General features: G+C 50.8%; 8 protein-coding genes across 8 annotated transcripts; 4 read left to right on the forward strand and 4 right to left on the reverse strand.

Annotated features, from left to right (window-relative positions):
• Positions 1 to 1,525: 1,525 nt before the first annotated feature.
• On the forward strand, positions 1,526 to 5,684 carry CCOS01_08671 (MIT domain-containing protein; the record flags this gene model as incomplete). The annotated part of the gene is made up of 3 exons (XM_060456832.1): positions 1,526 to 2,842; positions 2,893 to 5,440; positions 5,497 to 5,684. The coding sequence occupies 3 exons, from the start codon at positions 1,526 to 1,528 to the stop codon at positions 5,682 to 5,684; spliced, it is 4,053 nt and encodes a 1,350-aa protein (XP_060313106.1).
• Positions 5,685 to 6,597: 913 nt separating this feature from the next.
• Positions 6,598 to 8,916, forward strand: CCOS01_08672 (GTP-binding protein LepA; the record flags this gene model as incomplete). Its single annotated transcript, XM_060456833.1, has 5 exons — positions 6,598 to 6,987; positions 7,061 to 8,160; positions 8,219 to 8,401; positions 8,456 to 8,643; positions 8,705 to 8,916. The coding sequence occupies 5 exons, from the start codon at positions 6,598 to 6,600 to the stop codon at positions 8,914 to 8,916; spliced, it is 2,073 nt and encodes a 690-aa protein (XP_060313107.1).
• A 417-nt stretch (positions 8,917 to 9,333) lies between these two features.
• On the reverse strand, positions 9,334 to 10,157 carry CCOS01_08673 (phosphoglycerate mutase; the record flags this gene model as incomplete). The annotated part of the gene is made up of 3 exons (XM_060456834.1): positions 9,334 to 9,761; positions 9,841 to 10,048; positions 10,110 to 10,157. The coding sequence occupies 3 exons, from the start codon at positions 10,155 to 10,157 to the stop codon at positions 9,334 to 9,336; spliced, it is 684 nt and encodes a 227-aa protein (XP_060313108.1).
• Positions 10,158 to 10,745: 588 nt separating this feature from the next.
• On the forward strand, positions 10,746 to 12,632 carry CCOS01_08674 (uncharacterized protein; the record flags this gene model as incomplete). Its single annotated transcript, XM_060456835.1, has 3 exons — positions 10,746 to 10,772; positions 10,828 to 10,873; positions 10,930 to 12,632. 3 exons carry the CDS (start codon positions 10,746 to 10,748, stop codon positions 12,630 to 12,632), a joined length of 1,776 nt encoding a protein of 591 aa, XP_060313109.1.
• A 336-nt stretch (positions 12,633 to 12,968) lies between these two features.
• Positions 12,969 to 13,461, reverse strand: CCOS01_08675 (V-type ATPase; the record flags this gene model as incomplete). Its single annotated transcript, XM_060456836.1, has 3 exons — positions 12,969 to 13,130; positions 13,192 to 13,292; positions 13,422 to 13,461. 3 exons carry the CDS (start codon positions 13,459 to 13,461, stop codon positions 12,969 to 12,971), a joined length of 303 nt encoding a protein of 100 aa, XP_060313110.1.
• Positions 13,462 to 14,373: 912 nt separating this feature from the next.
• On the forward strand, positions 14,374 to 14,700 carry CCOS01_08676 (uncharacterized protein; the record flags this gene model as incomplete). The annotated part of the gene is made up of 2 exons (XM_060456837.1): positions 14,374 to 14,433; positions 14,533 to 14,700. 2 exons carry the CDS (start codon positions 14,374 to 14,376, stop codon positions 14,698 to 14,700), a joined length of 228 nt encoding a protein of 75 aa, XP_060313111.1.
• Positions 14,701 to 15,426: 726 nt separating this feature from the next.
• Positions 15,427 to 19,314, reverse strand: CCOS01_08677 (DNA-directed RNA polymerase II subunit RPB2; the record flags this gene model as incomplete). The annotated part of the gene is made up of 3 exons (XM_060456838.1): positions 15,427 to 15,589; positions 15,644 to 16,872; positions 16,930 to 19,314. The coding sequence occupies 3 exons, from the start codon at positions 19,312 to 19,314 to the stop codon at positions 15,427 to 15,429; spliced, it is 3,777 nt and encodes a 1,258-aa protein (XP_060313112.1).
• Positions 19,315 to 20,703: 1,389 nt separating this feature from the next.
• CCOS01_08678 (indoleamine 2,3-dioxygenase) lies at positions 20,704 to 22,212 on the reverse strand (the record flags this gene model as incomplete). Its single annotated transcript, XM_060456839.1, has 1 exon — positions 20,704 to 22,212. The coding sequence occupies one exon, from the start codon at positions 22,210 to 22,212 to the stop codon at positions 20,704 to 20,706; it is 1,509 nt and encodes a 502-aa protein (XP_060313113.1).
• Between the last annotated feature and the right edge of the window lie 249 nt (positions 22,213 to 22,461).

Below are 22,461 nucleotides of genomic sequence, written 5' to 3' on the forward strand. Positions count from 1 at the left end.
AACGGCTTATAAAATAGTAATATCGTACTTAATATTATTATTAATTTATGATTATAAACTTTATAAGAAGGAAAATTTAAAAAAATAAAAGAATATTTAAAAAAAATAGTCTAACGAAATAGTAGGAGTATTTATTAATATTATATATTAATACTATGTAACTAATATTAAGAATTACCTAAGTAGTTAATAAAGTAAGAAATAAAAAACAAATATTTATTTATTTTTCATAAATTAATATTATAAATATAGTATTTACTAAAGCGGTCTTTTTATAGCTCGGGGTCGTTTAGTATAATACTTATAAAATTAAACTTTTAGTTATTATAAAAGGCCTAAGGGTCGACGAGTTATTAATAACGTCTCGGTATTTTAATAAAATATATTTAAAATAAATAGTTAAATAGTAATAATAATAATAATAATAAAATAATAATAAATAGTAAGTGAAGCGTTTTTTAATTTTAATAAAAAAACGAGGTAATAAATATATATATATATATATATTTGTTTTACTATTCTACTTTTACTAGTTGCTCGGGCGATTCTTAATATCGGTTATACGGTATTAATATATAGTATTAGTAGATACTTATACTATCTCGTTAGACTATATATATATATATAAATAAAGTTAAAAATACTAAAGTAAATATCGTAAGGTTAATATTATTTAATAATAATAATAAGGGCATTTTTAATATTATTATTATAAGTTATTATACTTAATAAGCGATAAACTTAGTTAAATAAGTAGCTTATAAAGTAGTAGTATTAAGTACTTAATATTATTATTAATAATCCGTAGTCATAAACTTTATAAAAAGGAAAGTTTAAAAGGTAAAATTTTTTTAAAAAATAGTTTATTAAGATAGTAGGAGTATTTATTAATATTATATATTAATACTATATAATTAATATTAAGAACTGCCCGAGTAGCTAGTAAAAGTAGAATATAAAAATAAATTAAAATAAATACTAATGTTATTTAAATAATATTAAAAATTGCCCGAGTAGCTAGTAAAGGTCGAGTTATTAAAATGAAAAATAATTAATAGCTAGCGCGCCCGTTTTGGCAGTGGCGCTGCACTAATCACTCCCTAAAAGGGCTACCCTGCAATATAGGCGAAGCCACTAATCTAGTGCTAGTGAGAGATAAGCCAAGAAGCGTGCATTACATAGAGCGAGTGACCATCACTTGCCCCTTTTCCTAGAACCTTGTCCCTTGGTACGGATATCCGTGCTTTTTGTGAGGTAGTCCGTACCAATCATTCTCTCCTCAAGGCATTTACGCCATTCTCTCATACCTTCCACTGGAGATACCCATGCTCAACCAGGCTGTCGGCGACGACAAACGACCGAGCACCCACCCTCCTGGAATGAAGCGGTACTACGTGTAGCCGTAACACATTCAATGCCGTGGGTGCGGTAGAGGGCGCGCTCCGGTCGACCAACTCGAAGGTCTCTTACCAGACTCCAAGCGTATCGAGTAGGTCCTCACTACACACACCTGCAGGTGCACAGGATGCCCTCACCCAAAACCATCAGCTCGGCTACCTTTTCGAACTCAGGATTGTCGCAGTCGCTGTCAGCATCGCTATACCACCGCGAGCAGACCCTCCAGACCCATCAATTACATCAATCGGATTCACCGCAATACCAGCAAGACCACCATCGACAGCAACAACAGCCGTCTTATCAGAAGCAGCACAGACTCTCCAGGTCCTTCCCCTCGTCGCCGTCTTCAAATCACCTGGCTGCCCCCCGCTACCCGATCGGCACACGCTCCGACCGACCGCAGGCTCCAGTCTCATCTTCGCTTGGTTCTCGTCTTGACACAAGCACAACCTTTTCGCGCAAAACGCCGTCACCACTTCCACGAACATCGTCTCTTCTACCGCCCCCGCAACAGCCTACAACTCACTGTCCGTCAAGAAAGCCTGATGCCGTGATCCCTGAAGATTCTGACTCAAACTCGCCGTTGCACTACGAAGTGTCTTCGCATCTCCGGCCCTCCACCGCTCACTCGCGTGCGAGCAGCGCAGGCCTTTCGAGTGACGGTGCGAGAAACCTCAATCGCTGGTCTGCCTCGACAACATCAAGCCAAGTGTCGACCCAGGACAATCGCGCCGTCAACTCTCATGCACGCCGCGTGAGCATTGATGCGTCTGCACTATCCGCAACTAACAGCATATCGGCGCCTAGTCAGCCAAGTCAAAGGCTCCCGAGACACCGACGACGATCCAACTCTAGCGACGGCCTTTGGGAAAATAACGGCGGAAGCAAGTTGCGCGCCTATTCACCATCTGGATTGACGCACAACGAAGGTCATTTCGCCCTATTCACATCCCATAACCACAACTCGTCCGCAACCAACAAGCTTGCAACACAAGGAAACGGCTTGCGAGCGCCAACGGGAGCCTCCCGTGCGCTCGAGACTGACCTCCTTACCGACCAAAACCGAACCTGGGATGCATTCTCCGGCCCGGGGCGGAGAGGATCAATTGAACAGCGTCGACAACAGTCTTCTCGCGCAGCAATGCCATCCGAACGCAATGGGGAGGCCTACGAGACGAAGGGTCACTCCCGGAATTGGTCGCAGGCCGCCAAGGGGAGTACCGACACCACTGGGTCCCCGCGGGGCAAGGAAAGGGGAAATCGGCCGCCATCGCAAAAGGCCATGCTCTCACGAGCTTTACAAAAGGCGAATACGGCAGTTCAGCTAGACAACGCGCAGAACTTTGAGGGTGCGAGGCATTCATATGCGGAGGCATGTGAGCTGCTACACCAAGTGCTTGCTAGGACATCCACCGAGGAGGACAGACGAAAGTTGGAGGCGATCGTGAGTTTCACGGTGTCATGTTCTAACCGGCCGAAACCAAAGCTAACCAGATCAAGCGTCGAACATACACCAGTCGCATTGAAGAATTGGATCAGATGGTTCCGGTGCGGCAAGTTACGGAAGGCAAAGCACTGCCGGCTAGACCTGAAAGCCTCGGCCTGCGCTTGAATCCTACCTTACAGTTCGACGACGACGATGAAGATTTGGAGGATACGGATGGGTTAGAGACTGCGACACTGGCCAGGATATTGAGGGAGGGAAATCAACAAGCAGCCAGCTACAGTGGTTCTAGTCTGGCCATTTCACGAATGCATGGTCTGGGGGATCGACAAAGGAGTACTTCTGCAAGGTTGCCGGAGCAGTATCCCTTACAGTCCTCCTTCTCACGATCTCCGCTTCGGGATCGTGCATCAGACGATCAACTCATCTTCCAAATACCCACAGACGACGCCTACATGCCACCGCCACTCTCACCTAGACGCATCCCGTCACCCAAGCCTGATGGCCAAGGTAGTCCCGATGGACCCATCAGATCCGATTTCTCCCTATCAGCAAGACGGACTAGCCAGAGTTCTCGACATGTCAGGGACTCAAGCAGAGAGTCCAATTCATGGTTGGACCCCATTGATGAGTCTGGAGGCTCCACAGCGTCCTCTGTTCATTCCAGGTCGTCATCTGCAGTTATAAGGCGCAAGCACATACGGGCTCCGAGTGGCGCTACGGAAGCAGAGTTTGACGCGGCGTTAGACGCTGCAGTCGAAGCAGCCTACGACGATGGGTATGAGCCGATGGGCTTTTCTGATCCAGAAACTCAAGGATCGGATGATCCGATTGTAGCGAAAGCCTTGAGAAAGGTTGAGCTGGCCAAAGAGCGGGTCCGCCAAACGGAGAGAGAAGCTATTGCACAAGCCAATGAGAGAGAGCGGCTTGCGCGAAGTCAAATGGACCAGCAGTCCGACGAAGATGTCGTCCGTGAAGGCTTTTTCGATGACGGATCATCAGACGAAGAGGAGCGCATTCTCGACGAGATCACTCGAGACTACTCGGTTGACGACTTCGCCTTTAACTTAGCCTCTCATCAGGCTGCAGCTAGGACTTCGGGCTCAAGTGATTTGGTCCAGTCGTCCTGGCAGGCATCCGTTACTCCAACCGATGCCGTAGGTGGTGATGTTTTCTCCTCTCTTATCGAGCCCATCACCACAAATAACTTTCCAAGTGTCGGAGGCCCTGCAGTTCCGCCACCAGCACAAGCTTTGCCAGAATTGCCTGGTAAAAAGCCTTTATCAGGGGCAACGCCATCGCCAGGCCCTGGGCAAAGTGTACGAAGCAGGCGGATGTCAGGACAAAATCCCAAGCAACTGAAGATTGAAACTACGAAGCTTGCAAAGTATACCGATGCTGGTCGACGATACAGTGTTGCCCAAGCGTCAAGTGAAATACAGGGGGTAGATTTCGAACACCTTGATATCAACGGGCCTTCTGGTACCGATGCGGATGGCTCAATGGCTCGGCCATATTCGCCGCCTGAAGGCATCAGTCCGACCCAACCAGTGCCTCCTACACCTCCCCTTGGCCACTCAAGAAGTCGGGACAGTGAAGACTTTACGGGCAGCCACTCTGGCTCGCCTTCATTCCGACCTACGTTAAGAAAGAACTTCTCTTCCTCAAGCTTAAGAAGCATGAAGAACCGGAACATGTCTCTATCGAACCTGGACGATACGTCTGACATGTCTCCTGGCACCCCATTAAGTACTGCTTTTGGCATTAACGGCAGGCATCCGGCGATGCCGACCTTACCGACACCGTTGGCTGCTGCTTTCAAGGAGAAATTCACACCAAGCTCTGTTGGGGGTCTTTACTTGTTTGACGATAGCCTACATTCACCACAGAGCCCGGGGTCTCCAAACACACTTCAGCCAGATGCCCCAATTCCCCTAGAGCCGTGCCCAACAGACTACATGTTGAGGCCATTTTGGTTAATGCGCTGTCTTTATCAGACGCTTGCACACCCTCGCGGAGGATATCTCAGCAATAAGTTGTTTGTTCCACGCGACGTATGGAAGGTGAAAGGCGTCAAAATTCGAAACCTGGAGGATAAAGTGGCAACATGCGACTACCTGACAGCTGCGCTATTAAAGCTTGCGCGAGTCGACACTTGTGATGCGGATGCCGTTCTCGAAGAGATGCAGGCTTTGGAGGGCATTCTCGAACAAGTGCAAGTCGGGCTGACACGGAAATTGGGCACAGATGTGGGTGTGCAGAACTCCAGCATGTTGTTTCGAGACGCTTCGAACTCAGCAGAGCTTGAAGCCGCAATTAGCGTGCCACGTTCAGCCAGTGTGTCGGGAAAGTCCTCATCCTTCTCATGGCGGAGACTGCGGTCCAAGAATTCGGCAGCGGGTTTAAACAACTCTTTTAACGCCAAGGGAAATGGGGTAGAGAGCGGCAAGGAATCTCCAGGCCTAGAAACGTTGCCCATGACGGAACACCCAACAAGTCGCCCCTCTAGAAGGGATCCGAGCAACGCACAATTTTCAGGGCCGAATGCGAACTATATGGGGTCGCTGGCTCGATTGTTTGACGCTGCTCAAACGATTGGTAAAGTGACCAATAGCTGTTGCCAAGTGTTCCCTCTGACTGACATTCTGATACAGACCAAATCGCGCGCCAGGTTGAAGATCCAGGCCTTCGGCATGCCGACAAGACACAGGTTGGCCTAGAGCTGTGCACAAGACATGCGGCAGAATTTTTTGGCTTCTTCATCTGTCGTTTTGTGTTGTCTGACCTGAGCCTCCTCTTGGATAAATTCATCAAGAGGGGAAGCGAGTGGGTTCTCAACTAAGTGAGGTAACGAAGCATGAGCCAAGAGGTACGAAGTGTCCGTGTGGAATGGCAAGAAAGCTACGGAGGCATGATGCTAGAGTACTAAAGGGCAGCTGAACGGGCTGCCAAGGGATTCGTTTTCAATCAAGAGCCACAACTGGGTTAAGAAGGTCTGATATTATGATAGAAGCTGAAGCGGGATGGGCTAGCGAATGATCGCCTTTGCGGAGCCTGCTTGCTGGTGCTGGAATCGAAGTTTCCAGATTCCAAGAGATACCTCAATGTTTTCAACATTAACGGGATGTACTCGACTTTCACGTGAAATTTTGTTGTCGTCGCAAGGTGAGCTTCTAATTTCAGTCATCGTCAGGCATGGGCATGATAATGTTAGCCGGCTCCGGGAGCTGGCTCCGTCGCCTACGGGTGTGGTACCAGAGGCGGGCGGCCGAGCCACCGCTCGTCAGGAATCTACCAAGTACCGATTTGCCGGTTCAGCAATACGGTATACCATACCCAAACCAAGGGCTGCCTGTGGTGTCTGTCATGCCCGTGTAGACCCGCATGAGCTGATTTTAAGATACCTACCTACCTGAGGTTTACAGGCCGCTAAGAGAGTCCCAGCGGCTGATTCCTAGGTAGGTACCTACGAAGTACATCAGACCTGGTGATAGACGGAAGTTAACGTACTGGGGCACCGTAAGGTTCCCTAGGTATCCACGAGTGCTCCAAAGACCGTGTGCCTAGCGTGCTTAGGCTTGTCTTGCTTAGGTAGTCCCTGTCAGCTGTCCCTGTACCTGGTGAGAAAATAAGGTAGCCATAGTTCAGTGTGTTGAACGCCCCAAGCCAACTACTGAAGACATCCATCACACCCTCGCCCTTGGAACATTCGAACCCCGAGCTTGGATCTGCTCGATGCAGAGGAACACACCTTGATGCGCGGCCCCTTAGCGACGAGCGTGCGCTGTACGCGGGACCAATTGGTCGGTATTCCACGCCGATTGCCACGATTTCCCCCGTCAAGCAAGACGGCGCGTATCTCCTTGCAAGGCAACATTCCTGCGCAACGGTCATGGCAGTGGAAGACGATGAGATGGAGTGGCTTCGATCATAGGAGATTCTTTCACTGCGGGACATCGACCTTTGCTAAGCCTGCGGCTCCGTCACGCTCTGCACTCGAGGAGCGAATACTTTCGATTCCGATTGAACGATACCGTAACTTTTGTATCGTGGCCCATATCGACCACGGCAAGAGTACGCTCAGCGACCGCCTTCTGGAGATCACCGGTACGATATCTGCCAGTGACGCCAATAAGCAGATTCTCGTGAGTTCGTGTCTGACCGTATAGCTGCACATTGAGGAGGGTGTAAAGCTAATGGCTTCCTGTCATTTCGCAGGATAAATTAGATGTCGAACGTGAACGGGGCATTACTGTCAAGGCACAAACTTGCACCATGATATACAATTACAAAGGCGACGACTACCTACTGCATCTCGTTGACACTCCTGGTCATGTCGACTTTCGAGCCGAAGTTACGCGATCGTACGCCAGTTGCGGTGGTGCTCTGCTGCTAGTCGATGCTAGTCAGGGCATTCAGGCCCAAACTGTCTCGAATTTTCATCTTGCATTCGCCCAGGACCTTGCTCTGATTCCTGTTGTCAATAAAATCGATATGCCCTCCGCCGATGTACCGAGGGTCCTCGAGCAGATGCATACGTCTTTCGAGTTGGAGCCTTCCACGGCTGTCCTTGTATCAGCCAAGACTGGCAAGCATGTGGCCAACATCCTTCCCGCCGTTGTAGAGAAGATCCCGCATCCTGTCGGCGATGTTTCGAAACCTCTGCGCATCCTGTTGGTAGATTCGTGGTACGATAATTTCAGGGGCGTGATCCTGCTTGTACGCGTCTTTGATGGCCAGGTCAAGGCTGGCGACAATCTCATCTCATTCGCCACTGGCCACAAATACACCGTCGGCGAGGTCGGGATACAGTACCCCAATGCTGTCCCACAAAGTGTCCTTCGTGCTGGACAGGTAGGCTACATCTACTTCAATCCTGGTATGAAGCGCATTCAGGACGCCAAACTCGGTGACACCTTCACCACCGTCGGATCGGAGGACATTGTCCAGGCATACCCGGGTTTTGAGGAACCAAAGCCAATGGTCTTCGTCGCGGCCTTTCCCACCGATCAGGGCGACTATACACGCCTGGCAGACAGCATTAGCCAGCTTGTTCTGAATGACAGGAGCGTGACCCTGCAGAAGGACTATTCCGAGGCATTAGGGGCAGGCTGGCGACTAGGCTTTCTAGGCAGCTTACACTGCTCTGTATTCCAGGATAGGTTGAAACAGGAACATGGCGCCAGCATCATCATCACGGACCCGACTGTGCCGACTAAAGTGGAATGGGCTGATGGGACCGAGACGATCTATCAGAACCCGGCTGACTTCCCCAGCCAGGAGGAGCACCGGATGCGTGGTGCAACTGTCTTAGAACCGTAAGCTGAAGTCTTGTCTGATTTCTGTCTGCCCTGCGGCTAACCTTACCTTTGTTAGATTCGTTACTGCTACTATGACTCTTCCAGAGGAGTACCTCGGCCGTGTCATCGAGCTCTGCGAGAGCGTACGTGGCGAGCAAAAGAGCTTTGAATTCTTTCATGCCACGCAGGTTATCCTCAAATACGATATCCCTGCAGCTCAACTCGTCGATGATCTGTTTGGTAAACTTAAAGGAGCAACGTAGGTTTGTCTTCCCTCCATCGTTTTGGACTTTTGTTCTAACGGTCAGAGCAGAAAGGGATACGCAACACTTGATTATGAAGACTCTGGCTGGCGAGCGAGCCAGCTCACGAAGCTGCAGCTCCTTGTCAATAAACAGCCTGTGGATGCCATTTGTCGTGTCATCCATAACTCACAGGCAGAGCGCCTCGGCAGGCAGTGGGTCACTAAATTCAAGAACCACGTTGATCGGCAGATGTTTGGTGAGTTCTCTATATGACGCACAGGCATTACGGCAGCATCTTCTGACATGACGCTTTGCAGAGGTCGTTATCCAAGCGGTGGCAGGCAGGAAGATTGTTGCACGCGAGACTATTAAGCCGTTCCGAAAAGATGTGCTCGCAAAGCTTCATGCTTCCGATATTACGCGCCGGAAGAAATTGTTGGAGAAGCAAAAGGCCGGCCGTAAGCGACTTCGCGCCGTCGGCAACGTTGTCATTGATCAGTCTGCTTTCCAGAGCTTCCTCTCCAGGTGAGCGCGCCAATAATAGGTTGGGTTGGGCTCGGCCGGCTTGTCGAATATGGCATATGTTTGTACAAAAGTTGAAGAGAAAAAAAGGACCCCACGGGGCCCGTGTATGTGTATGAAGACAGGGAAACTTGGTATAATAACAACCATATCCAAGCTTAATTGGACCCTTTGATCTAGAAAAGCTAGGCCACTGGGAGAAGATGTCGAGACTATTGCCATATCCCAGCCCCTATGGTCACCTCAGGCATGAACAGTGTCCGCTCTGATCCATGACGGTGTCAACCCGCGAAGAGCCCCAGTTCTCCTATTCATGTCGTGTGATTGAGACCGCTGCGATGCATACCTGGAGTGCTCCCTTTACTCGGATCTTTTGGCAGATGCCATAATCGCCATTTGACTTCTCGTGCTTCAAATGCTAGGCTTATGGGGTGGTCTCCGAGGCTGGCGCCAATTCCGAGCCGATGACTACGGGTTCCGTCCTCGACTTGCCGAGACCGCCACTTAGGGTTGAATCAGCTTGTTGAAGTTGGAAAGGCTTGCCTGGCGCTCCGCTCCTTTCAAACTCGAAAATTCTATAGTCGGCGTTGAAGAACCAATAACCCGTCACGCCGGCGCGAAGGAACCCAGAGTGGGAGACAACAAAGACAAGCTTCTCTTTGCGTTCAAAAATGCTCTGCAGGCCTGATTGACCTCGGCCGAGTATGGCTTCTCTGTTGAAAGCATACTGGGCACCAGCAGGGGGTGTTTTGTTGGGGTAGATGGGATCTACAGTGGAAAAGTCAACACCTGGAAATTCGACCTTCAAATCTGCGATAGTGCTGCCCGTGTCGCATGGCTTCGCAGAGTTTTCTACACTAAAGTCAGTGATATGGCCTCAGAAAGTCTCGGAGGGTCACCCCGAATTGCAGGAGGTGGTACGGCTTATTACCTTGCCATCGAGCGTCGGCTTGAATTGGCACCCCTTTCTTAATCAGCCAATCTAAGGAGAGAAGGGCTGTCTGGATTGTGCGTCTCATGGGGCTGACGATAATGATTGCCTCAGTCTCGTCGGCGAAACGCTCGGAGAGATTTTCCTTTAGTTCCTGACATTGGCTCAAGCCAAGAGAAGATAGATCAGGGTCATGAATGTTCCAGTCCTGTAGTATGGTGTTAGATTGACTCGCGACTATGAAGTTGGCTGGAAGACTCATCATCAACATTGTGCAGCGCCTGGGCATGGCGGATGAGCACGAGTGTCGGCGGCATGGCGATATTTGGAAGGTTTGCTGCAGATGCGCAATTGTGTTCCCTAGATTCTAGAAGCTCTATGCTGGACAGTCGATGCAAATGACTGATTCACAGTAACAAAAGCAACCAACTCTATGACCGGAGTAGGCAAGTCTAAGCGTAGCGACAATACTGGAAACAGCAAATCAGCCGCCGTGACACACAGGGTAGGCACGCTTCACTTGAGCTTCTATGTGTGCATATTTGCATAGGTGCTTTGAGCTAGCTTACGGATACCTATCGGGCTACAGCTACAGTGTACATACATAGGTAACGTAGGTACTTCCCCCCAAGTGGCCTTGGCTCAATCCACCCCGTGCCACCCAACGTGCCAACTTACTTACATACGTACCTTGATGGACATACGTACTTTGAAGGTACCTCGGATTAAGCTAGGTAGGTACCTTAGCACGCTGGGCCTGGCGCGACGATACCGGGCAGCATCGCGTCTAAAAGCTCCTTGACCATCCCAAGCACAAGCCTTTTACCGTTGCTGCAAATTCACCTACGGCACAACGCAACTTACCTACTAGTCACCCAGAGTCTTTCCGGAATCACTCAAAGGAAATGGCGGATGTGAACGAGTTGTTCAAGGTGAGTCGCACCATAAGTCTCCCGATCACAGCCTTACTTACTAGGCACTCTAAAGTCCGGCAGTACTGCGAAAAGGAAGCTTGATGTTGTGCGAGATCCCAGTTAGTATCTGCCTCCATTGCTGCCCAACAGCGAACGCGAAGTAATAGATATACAGATGAAATATACAAGTCAGCCAAACTGAGCGCAGCTGACGCCATCAGTCGACATGCCAGCACAGTAGACGCGGAAGGAGACGATAGCGATTTCACTGCCGGTCCGCAAAACCCACCTGAAGATGGCGAAGACGAAGACTATGGCCCAGAAATGCCGCCAGACGATGACGACGAGGGTCGATTCTTTGGCGGAGGTATTACAAAGCAGGAGTCTGAGATCCTCGACTTCGTAGACGGCCATGGCGAGGAATCATCCGCCCCTGAAAAGATCGATGCTGGCTGGGTACGAAAAACGGCACTAAACTTTGAGAAGCGCATCACGCGAAATGCTGAGCTGCGCGCAAGGTTTGCCGACGAGCCACACAAGTTTATTGAGAGCGAGGCCGATCTCGACGCTGCCATCAAAGACCTCTCGATCCTGTCCGAGCACCCCGAGTTATATCCCCAATTCGCAAAGTTGGGATGCGTCGAGAGCCTCGTCGGCTTGTTGGCCCATGACAACACAGATATTGCGATTGATGCGGTGGAAATTATTGGCGAGCTTATTGACGAAGACGTCAATGCAGCGGATCAGGATTGGGATACTCTAGTGGATGGGTTATTGACTGCAGACCTCATTGGCTTGCTAGTGTCCAACTTCTCGCGTCTGAACGAAGAGGACGAGTCTGACCGTGGTGGTATATATCATGCTCTTGGAGTCGTTGAAAGCCTGCTCTCCAAAACGGCGAATGCTGAAAAGGTGGGACAGAACACAACGCTGGTCAAATGGCTACTTGACAGGGCACAGCGCCAAGAAACACCCGTGTCCCAAAACAAGCAATATGCTACGGAAATTCTCGACATTATTGCGAACGCATCGCCAGCAACAAGACGGACACTCGCCGAGATGGATGCGGTCGAGGTTTTACTCCAGCTGGTCTCTGCGTATCGCAAACGTGACCCTGAGAAGGGGGGCGAGGAGGAAGAGTATATGGAGAACCTCTTCAACGCTCTCGTCTGCATTGTGGATGAGCCAGAAGGCAAGGCCAAGTTCCTCGAAGCCGAGGGCGTCGAATTATGCCTGATCATGCTCAAGGAGGCCAAGATGAGCAAGCAGCCGGCAATGCGTCTACTTGTACACAGCGTTGACGAGGATATGAGCGGGCAGCTATGCCGAAAATTAGTAGACGCTGGCGGGCTGAAAGTGCTCTTCTCCATTTTCAAGAAGACGAGCAAAACTCAGAGGCAGATGACAGAAAGCCTATTTGATGTATTCAGGTCCTTGCTACGATTCTTGCCTGCTGACTCTGCCGAGCGAATCAGGACATTGGCCAAATTCGTGGAGAAGGACTACGAAAAGCTGGGTCGGCTCTACGAGTGTCGGAAGAGGTATAGTTCCATGTTGGATGCGCAACAGGAAAAGATTCGTCAAGAGCAAATTGGCATGAGCGCTGAGGAGATTGAGCTCTCGGAAGGCGAGTGGTTCATGAAGAGGATTGAGGAAGGTCTCCACAGCTTCTGGAATATCGATGTTGTCTTGGCCTGGCTTATAGCCGAAGATTCTGGAGCTAGGAGGAAGGTGCAGAAGCTCCTGGCCGCTGATGGGAAGGGTCTATCAGCCATCACAGCGACGTTGGAAGAATACCGATCTGACCTCACCCTGGAAAAGCCCGAGCACAAAGATCTCTCCGATATGCTCACCACTCTCATGGACTTTTTAGTTTAGACATAAGAAGACAAAGAAGAAGAAGAAGAAGAAGAAGAAGGAGGAGAGGGAGAAGTAGAAGGGGAGGACTGGCTAGCAAAGTACAATTTTACCACAGCTACCCGATCTATGTAGGTGCGATTCTCCAAAGTTCCGGTCATACCGCGCAAACAACTCGCGCTTCAGTCTGTTGTCCTGGCTTCGCGCATCATCGGCAATTTGTGAACGCGTCCTCGTCATCCTCTTCTCACCCGGGACAAAAGTGCTGGCTTCATTTCTATTCGTATGCTGCGCATAGCGTGTCCGATGCACTCGTTACCAGTGTGCTTTGATGCTATGAAGAATGCTGATAATGGCTCATGCGGCAGTCGGCGCGACAGGCTTCACCTCGAACACGGCCTTCAGGAGATCAGCTACGACCTTGTCCTGGCTCTTCTTTCCGGCCCCCTGGATCTCCTTGATCTTTCCTTCTGCCTCCTTGTTCGCCTCATCCTCGGCTGCTTTATTTCCTTGGGAGTGCTAGAGGATTGTCAGTACCGAGATGGTGTCGGAGCGGTGTCGGAATCCACGACAGATATACCTCAGATTCGAACTTCTTGAACTCGTCCTCCTTAGAGTTGCGGTACGCCTCGATTTCCTTCTTGGCCTCGTCTCGGGCTTCCTTCACCCGCTTCGTACGGACTATTTCGGTATTGCGTGAGTATGTCATAGTCGCAGCAGTATTGATCGGCCTCGAAACCTACACTCGCGGGCTAGGTAGGGTTCATTCATTAGTCAACCAGTTACTTCAACATGTACCCCTGGGCATACCTTTTTGGACAATCTTGGAAGCTTCCCTCTCTGCCTGCATCGCTTAGGTGAGTGACAATTTGACAAGGAGTGTCGCGACGGAGGGCACATACGTCCAGGAGGGTCTGGATACCAGCTGAGTTCTGAGCCGACTGTAGAATGCCAAATCAGCTTGCTGCAAGTTGATGGATGACGTTGCTGTCCGCGTCGCACGTCCTCACCATTGTGTAGTATTGTTGCAGGTGTAGCTAGCGGGGAAAGCAACGTAGGGTGATTGCGCGATTTGAGACTGCTGGCCGATTGATATCACAAGGAGCGAATGCAGGAGATGTGTTGATAGCCGTAAGTAAGGTAGTTGTCAACAATCACAAGTAACAGGAGGCGACGAGGAAAGCTGGGGTGCGCTGGTTACGGAGCGAACGTAAGGCGAGGTACCTACCCAGGTAGGTGCCAAGGAAGGTCACAGTGCACAACCGCGCCGTCTCTAGCACTGTACCTCCAACCTCAACCCTCCAACTCGAGCTCCCATGTCTCTCTACCTGGTAAGGTACCTTAGTGGGGTAAAGGAGCTAGCGGGGCGCTGACAGACATAGGTGAGGCACCCACATCAGGCATATATGCACTACCTTAAGATGCTACGTAAAGTGTAACTAGACATCTGCTCCTGGGACTTGAGGCGTTGAGGGTGCTCTGCAATACAGTTGTTGAAGACGACAATTGCGTGAACCTAACTTGCGGTAGATATATTGAGACTAGCAGGTACGCAACGACGTTCATTGGCCCCTATTTAAAGGATACCCGCTGTCGAATCGAGAACCGAGTTAACCGACACCAACGCGGCGGATGCTGTCGCTCACGGGGAGAGATTCAAACACCGAAATCGAACCACCAACATCACCGGAGTTTTGATAACCCTCTGTTCAAGCGTTCGCTTCCACACGTCACCCGCACGTTCAAACATCGTCTTCCAACCATGTCCAGGGCATCGAAGCTTACGCTGGCCGCGACATCGCTGTTCGCCGCCAGCACCATTGTCATTGTCCATTTCCAACAAAAGTTTGAAAAAGAGGCATGTACCACCTTGGATTACCGATGCTCTCATAGGAATCTGTATCTAAATGAGAGTGCCTAGGCCATGCATCAGGGAGTGGTACGCGACATCGAACAGCAGCGTATCAAACGAGAACGCCAACTCGACTTCGACATGCAGCGCGCCCTCGAGGAGGACTACAAGCGTGAGCAGACCGTCAGAGATGCAACGGCGCCCTCACAACCCAGCGCAAGTGGCATACAAACATAATCTGTAGCCAATGGTCTGTCTCGTCTGTACCCAGCAACTAGGCAACATGAAGACAGGGCCGGATCGACGGAAATAAGAAATCACGGTGCATTTGTATAATATGAGGATGAGAGGAGGGCGTGGGAAACGATGAATAGTACGCGCGGGTTCCTCTCACTGTCGAGGATAGAAACAGCTGAAGAGATGGCATGACACTAAACAGGGGCATTGCATCGCGATTAAGGGAAAGTAATCGCCAAAATGTTGCAATGTCACGTAGGAAAGGCTACTACTGCGGCATCGCTCGCGCATACATATTAGCAAGATTCGCGTGAATAATACCCAGGAAGGAAGGAAGGGGCAGAAGAAGCAGATGCTACCTCACCTTCACTTGGGTACGAAGCCGAATAGTCTACCCGAACTGAGACGGAGGAAACATTACTGCACAACGCCCAAGGCTTTGGGCTTGTTTCTTAATCATTGATTTAATGGTACATGTCATTGATACAAGACACATGGAGGCAACATCTGCCAATTTTTCTATGGCTCGCCCCAAGATGCGAGTGGATAGGGTGGCCAGAATATAGTTCCCCAGCCTCGAAGACGCCAAATACAACCAATCACCTCCCAATACTCCCTGTCTGCCTGCCTGCCTGCCTGCTCAGCCGTTCTCATCTTGCAGGCCACCTCCATGACCCAAGGCTCAGCAACCTATTTTCCAAACATTCCATTCCGCAGCTAGTCTCTTTATCGGATGGAGACTCCGGACCTATTGGTAAACATGCGGGCGGCGATGTTCATTGACTGCAGCTCCTGGAACAGAAGCTTAGCTGCGTAAGGAATGTGGATTTGTGCAATCTTCGTCTTGTTTTTGCACGGCCGACACTCGAACGATTGCTTCGAGAGGTTTCTGGTATCAAGTTAGTACTGCTCCGCGTGAAATAGTAGACTAGGAGAAACTTACGCGATAGGCGTCATCAGGCCACAAATTTCGCAAACATGAACTCGGAAAGCATCCGAGACCTCGAAAAGTCTCTCCTTGAGGAAAGATGCGGCGCCATGAGCAATCATGCAATCACGCTCCATCTCTCCGAAACGAAGACCTCCATCACGAGCACGTCCCTCCACAGGTTGCCTGGTCATGATCTGAACAGGTCCACGCGCACGAGCGTGAATCTTGTCGTCCACCATGTGGCGCAGACGCTGGTAGTAAGTCGGTCCAAAGAAGACCTGGGCTCGCAGCTTCCTGCCAGTGTGGCCATTGTACATGATCTCGAATCCTCTCGATTGATATCCTTGATCTCGGAGGAGCTGCGAGACTGAGTCGACTGTCACATCTGTGAAAGGGGTGGCGTCGCCCTCCATTCCCTTTAATGTCGAGACTTTGCTGAGTAAACACTCGATCAAGTGGGCAATGGTCATACGAGACGGAATTGCGTGAGGATTGATGATGATGTCTGGTGTGATGCCCTCGCCCGTAAAGGGCATATCTTCTTGCCGATAAGTGACACCAATGGTACCCTTCTGGCCGTGACGTGAGGCAAATTTATCACCAATCTGTGGAATCTTGGTTGTTCTGACGCGGACCTTGACGTAACGGAGGCCGTCTTGGTTGGTCGTCACGATGACCTGGTCTACAATACCGTTTTCCGTACTTCTGAGTGGGGTGGAGGCGTCGCGCTTGACATGCTGCACCGTTCGCTGGCCCATCTCAGCGTTGTCCGGGCTTATAGGCGACGTCTTTCCGATAATGATATCTTCACCCGAGACACGAACTCCCGGTGCTACGATGCCATCATCATCGAGCTTGTCGTAGGTGCCATGCTTCAAACGTAAGGTATCGCTTCTGAACGGTTTCTCAAACTGCTCAACAAGATTGATACCCACGCGCTTCTCGCAGTCAGTGTACGACCTGAAGAATAGACTCCTGAACAGGCCACGATCGATGCTGCTCTGATTCATGATCACGGAATCTTCCTGATTGTAACCAGAGTAACAGGCAATAGCGACGACGGCGTTCTGTCCGGCTGGAAGCTCTCTGAACTTGAGGAATTCCATGGACCGCGTGGTGGCAAGCGGTTTTTGAGGGTAGTAGAGAATATTGGCCATCGTGTCCATTCTGCGTGAGTAGTTTGTCAAGAAGAAGCCCATGGCTTGCTTGCCCATGGCGGACTGGTAGGTATTACGAGGTGACTATGAAAGGCATTCAATCAGTGCTTGCTTGTCAAACGAAAACGGGGAATGGCATACCTGGTTGTGATCGGGGAAGGGAATGATGCTGGCGCAAATTCCTAACAGCATGCTGGGGTGGATTTCGCAGTGAGTGTACATGTGTGTTGTGGGATTAATCTTGGTCTTCAGACGGCTATTGGGGCCATCGGTATTGTCCTCAACCACTTGACCTTGCTTCTGCAATCTGTAGATTTCCAGATCCTCGGGCGTCATGCAAATCATGGCTGTCTCTTCTTCCTCAGCATCGAGATATTCTATAACACCGCTGTGGGCAAGGGACTCCCAAGTAATCTTGTCAGCCGGGTTATCTGGAGGGTTCTCCTGTTGCTCGCGCATTTCGTTGACCGTTGCCTTTTGCAGCACGAGCGATCCCTGAGCTACTATGCCGTTGGTACCTTGCTCTACAACGAAAACAGGTCTCATGACTCTGCCGGCGTCGGAAAAGATCTTGAACTCGCGGTCTCGGATATCACGGACGAGCGACACTTCGTGGGAAATAACGTTTCGCCGACGAGTGCCCTGAACATCAGGAACCAAAATTCTTGGGTCTTGGTGCACGCCAACCCAGACACCATTCAGGAAGACCTTGGTGGCGTTGGGATACCTCAGTGGCTCGTACTCCTCAAGAACCTCCATGCCTCGCTGGATCATGTAGTCGATAATGGGTTCGGCGGGTGTACCGACACTGACATAACACATGAGAGACAAGTTCTTGACGAGACCACATGCTTGGCCTTCCGGCGTCTCAGCCGGGCAAACCAAACCCCAGTGCGTGTTGTGAAGTTGCCGGGGCTTTGCCAGCTTGCCGTCACGACCAATGGGCGTATTTGTGCGACGAAGATGGGATAGCGTAGACGCAAAAGTATAGCGGTTCAATACCTGAGACACGCCAGCCGTCGAGCTCGCGGCCTTCTTCTGATCTCCCCAATTGCCAGTCGCCAACGAGTACTTCAATCCATTTGAAAGAGTCTGCGGCTTCACACCGAGAGTGAGACTGAATTGCCTGTTAGACTCGACACAGCGCTTGAGATGGCCAGATAACTCCTGGTTCATGCGGCGGACGATGTTGCGGAACAGCTTGGCGAGAAGGGGGCCGGCGAGATCAAGGCGCTTTTTGCCAAAGTGATCACGATCGTCGGTATCGCGCCGACCTAAGGCGCATTGGAGCAGCTTGTGAACCATGTATCCCAAAAAGAACGCCTTTCTTGTCTCACTGCCTTCGCTCTGGGAGATATGCGGCAGAGTTTCTTTTTGAAGAATGTCTTTAGCAGTTCTCACACGCTTCTCTCTGGGAATGTTGTGGTTGCTGCCACGCTTGCCGATAAAGTCAAGGGCAACCTCTCTGTCCTGGATACAGAAAGCTTCCTCGATGCATGGCCGCAACATCTCGAGCATCTGGCTATCATTTCGATCATAGCAAATATGATTGAGGATATCCTCGTCGGATACCACACCCAGAGCTCGGAAAACGATGGCGATTGGCAGATCAGCCTTGACATAGGGCAGACTGCAGTGGATAGTCTGACCGTACCCGCCCTTTGCCGCGTCGCCCTTGCTGTACAGCTTCAGCATCATAGATGAAATGAGTCGAGAGCCCTTCTCGAGAGCGCTGCGGATTTCAGCTGTGTAAGAGTATGGACTCGGCTGGGCCTTCTTGAAGACTTGGACAATGTTGGCGGCCGATCGCTCTTGAGCAATGAGGACCTTTTCACTACCGTTGATGATGAAGTAGCCTCCCTGATCGTAAGGACACTCGTTAAGCATGAACAAGTCATCCTCCTGCTCGCTACTCAAGTGGCAAATCTTAGACTTGACCATAATGGGCATGCGACCGATGAAAATCATGTCCTTCATGTCGTCTGACTTGTTTTTGTCGGCGCCATAATCCTCGCCGCTCTCCTCCTCTTCCCACTCCAACTTGGTAGGGTGCTCGCCAGTATTTGCAAGTTCGTCCTGCTGTTCCTCATCGAGCTCATTCAGCGGAACCGGTTTCTCTACCGCAATCGAGACCTTCTTGGTGATCTTAACATAGAGGGGACTGGCGTAAGTGAGGTTGCGGTCGCGGCATTCGTAGGGAAGTAATGTCGTAACTTTACCATCAGCTTCGGTGATGGATGGACGAGATACCATGACAGTGCCAAATTTGACTTCGTACCGACGGAGGGCGATGACCTTGTCGCTGTCTGACATAGGATTCGGCTGGTCTAGGGTGATTTGGGAGTACTCGTCGATGAGCTCTTGGACGGTTGAAGAGGTGAATTCGTCGAAGGAGTCGACTTGCTGAGAAACCAAACCCTTCGACTCGAAGAAGGAAGAGATGACGGTCCAGCAGTCTTCGGGCGTGATGCTGGTATCGTCTTCTTCGACGTACCCGTCGTAGTCGTAGTCATCGTAGTCGGCCATCTCGGAGACGTTGGCACCTGCGTGTGCGATGACGGATGCCAGACAAGAAACAGGTTGAGTGAGCAGTAGTCGGCCTTGTGGTTATCTGCAGTGGTGCGTCTGGTACTCAAGTCTGCGAGCGATCGAGTTCCGAGGCAGTGTTCGACGGGCAAGAAGCGGCGAGTCGCGGTAGGAGTCGGGTTCCCACAACGATGATGATTAACAATCACGACGCAGGGCACAGGCGAGTTTGCCTCTTCAGCTCGGTTGGGGCATGAAAAGAGAAACAAGGCCAGGCGCGAGATTGGAAGACCGACTGCGCAAAGCGATGCCGGTTCGATTTGTAACGGACGGGTAATGCAATGGTGTACGCCCGATGCAGATGACCAGCCTCGTTACCTAGGGTAGGTGGTGGTTTTTTCCTCTCTCGAAAATACAGTCCCAGAGGCAGGAGGCGCGAGAGACGGGTTTGAGAGGCTCAAGCCAGAACGCGGCAAGGGGAGACAGGCTAACCTTTTTTGAAATAGCGCATATTTGCATGCTTGTGCCTTAAGGTATCCATCCGTCGCTACTTATTTGTATTCGTAGGTACCTACCTACCTTAACGTACGGTTTACCACCTCAGGTAGGAGCCCCACAACAGCTCCTTCTGGGCGGATCACGTGGCAGAGGTTGTTTCCCTCCCACGGAACTTGGAGGCACCAGATGAGACACATCTTCAACTACCTTAAGGTACCTAATATGGAAGGAGCGAGTCCACAAACCTCATTGCCATCGTTCAGCATGGTGGTCAATACCTGTCCATTCTTGTAGATGATCTAAGGCCAAAAAACAGCTAGTTCGACATCCATCCAGTTGTCACTCAACGTTCCCCCGACTTTGATGAACGACGGGGGTTTTCCAGCTCTTCCCACTATCCCGCATCTGATTCAGACTGCGATTCCAGTTCACTTTTCGCAGAAATCTCGTTTGGTATGCAACAGGCGTACGTGACGGCTGTTTTGAAGAAGTCATGTTTATTTTCCTGGATACTTTACTCACTGTAACGTATAGGATGTCTCAGCCGTACCGAGTGGTAACGAGCTTCGCCTTATACCACAGAATACCTCCAATTGACAATCGTGGTAGGGTCGTCTTGGTGAAAGCTAACGTATACTTATCCGCTAGCGGCCCATTGGCAGTGAAGCAACCAAATAGCAAACATAAAACCAACCTTCCTGTACGTATGGGCCAACAGGCCGTCAAGCACGTGAGCCAAAGTCTCAACGGAAGGAGTCAACTCTGTTCAACTAGTAATTATGAACTGATTTCCCAAACGTTTCTAGACACGCTTCGAGCAATGTATTGCGCGTTGGGTTTCACGCCAGTAGCGCATACATCTACGTCTATCCAGCAGCACTGATGTCTGCATCAGTAATGGCAGATGCCACCAAAGTCATCATCGATGGTCCACGTCCCTGCTAAGCCTCCGACCCCGGCTTCGATGCTGCTGTGGCTAGGCTGGTCTGGTTTACCCAAGAAAAAATCGCCGCTGCCCTCAGACTTAACAGTTCTACGCATGAAGCGACGGGTCCACTCTTCGATCGCCGGCTCACCGGTCTCATCGCGCGCCTGTTTCAAGAACGGGATGAGAGCAGTACCTCCTGTACCCTTGAGGTTCTTCTTGCCGTCGGCAGCCGGCAAGTTATTACCCTGGGCGTTCGACTGACGTTGGCGTGAGGCCGTGGCTAGGTTAACACGCAAGCGCGTCGCCTCAGGACTTCTCGACCTGCTGCGAGCCCGCACCTCGCGTGAAGGAAGGATGATGTAGCGGGTGACGATGGCTATATGCTTGTCGCGGAATGCACTGAGCATGGCGAGACATGCATCATAGGCGAGACACAAGTCGCGTTCGTGCTTGTGGTTCTCGACAAACTCGCGGATGTTGGCAATGCCAGAGACATCCTTGAGGAAGCGAGCATGGGGCCCGGGCATGTACCGGCGCATCTCCATAATAAAGTTGTGCTTTGGAACCGGAGCCCTAGACTCGCGTTCCGACTCGGTTGAGGGATCCCGCTTTTCGCCCGTTGGGCGATGATCAATGCCAAGGATGACATCGAAGAATTGTATCAGACTGCTCTGAGCATTGCTACCACCGCTGTACTGACGGTAGTCCTCCTTTCCAGAGCCATCGTCATAATTGACGCCGTCAGGAAGACCGGCTTCGGCCATGTTCTTGCTCCCAGCAAGAAAGGTGCGGATGCGATTGTAAAATATGTTGGGATCGCAACTCTCGTGCATGCGTTGCAAGATGATGGTCAGGTCGGTCAGCCGCTCGGCAAAGGTGCGCAAGCTCCGGGTGACGGTCGAGACATCTCCTCGGCGAGCAGCTTCCACGGCACCCAGCATGAGGGGGATGATGGGACCGCCACGGGCCTCAATAGCGACAGAGACGAGGTAGAACCACGACTCGTCGAGAGAACCAGTGAAGGTGTTGAGGGTGGCTAGGTTCTCGAGATTGTCAATGTCCTCGTCGACAAAAAGAGGCTTGAAGTTCCAAAGGCACAATGCGGCGTAGGTAGCAACCGGAGGCAGCTCAAGATGATTCGAGACCTTCAAGAAGGGAACGGTGATGGAGGGCGGAAGTTGATCGCAAGGCTCATCGCCACCCCAGATGTAGGCATGAGCCATGAAGGATAACAAAGAGTAGGCTCTCCGCCATTCTGCGTCGTGTTCCAGACCGATGGTGGAGAGAACAGGCAAGCGGTCGACAACCGGACGAAGGCGGCGGCTGAGAACGAGAGCCTGTAAGTTGGCGACAATAGCCTCCCACTTGTTATAGTAGGGGTCCGGCAGCCGCGTCAACGGGAGAACGTCCGGTAGGAATCCATGGGTTGCAGAGATTCCATAGTCGGAGAGTTCGGGGATGGGGGGTAGCATAGTTGAGTGTTGTCTATATCTTGGTTTTGCCTCTGTTGCGAGCAAAACGAGTTTCCGAGTGTAGTCGATCGAGTGGTTGAGACTTTAGAAGTGCCGAGAGATTATCAACGCTCCAATGGATGATTGCGATTACGGAAGTTGGTTGTGAATGCGGTTCAGTGAGGTAGTAGACAGTGTTCAAAAAGGTCCTGACGCAAGGAGTATCCAGAATTTGCTGGAATACTCCTCAGCCGTGCGAAAGATCCTTGG

This window comes from Colletotrichum costaricense (genome assembly GCF_030867565.1).
Source record: "Colletotrichum costaricense strain IMI 309622 chromosome Unknown Scaffold_8.1, whole genome shotgun sequence".
Taxonomy (NCBI): domain Eukaryota; kingdom Fungi; phylum Ascomycota; class Sordariomycetes; order Glomerellales; family Glomerellaceae; genus Colletotrichum; species Colletotrichum costaricense.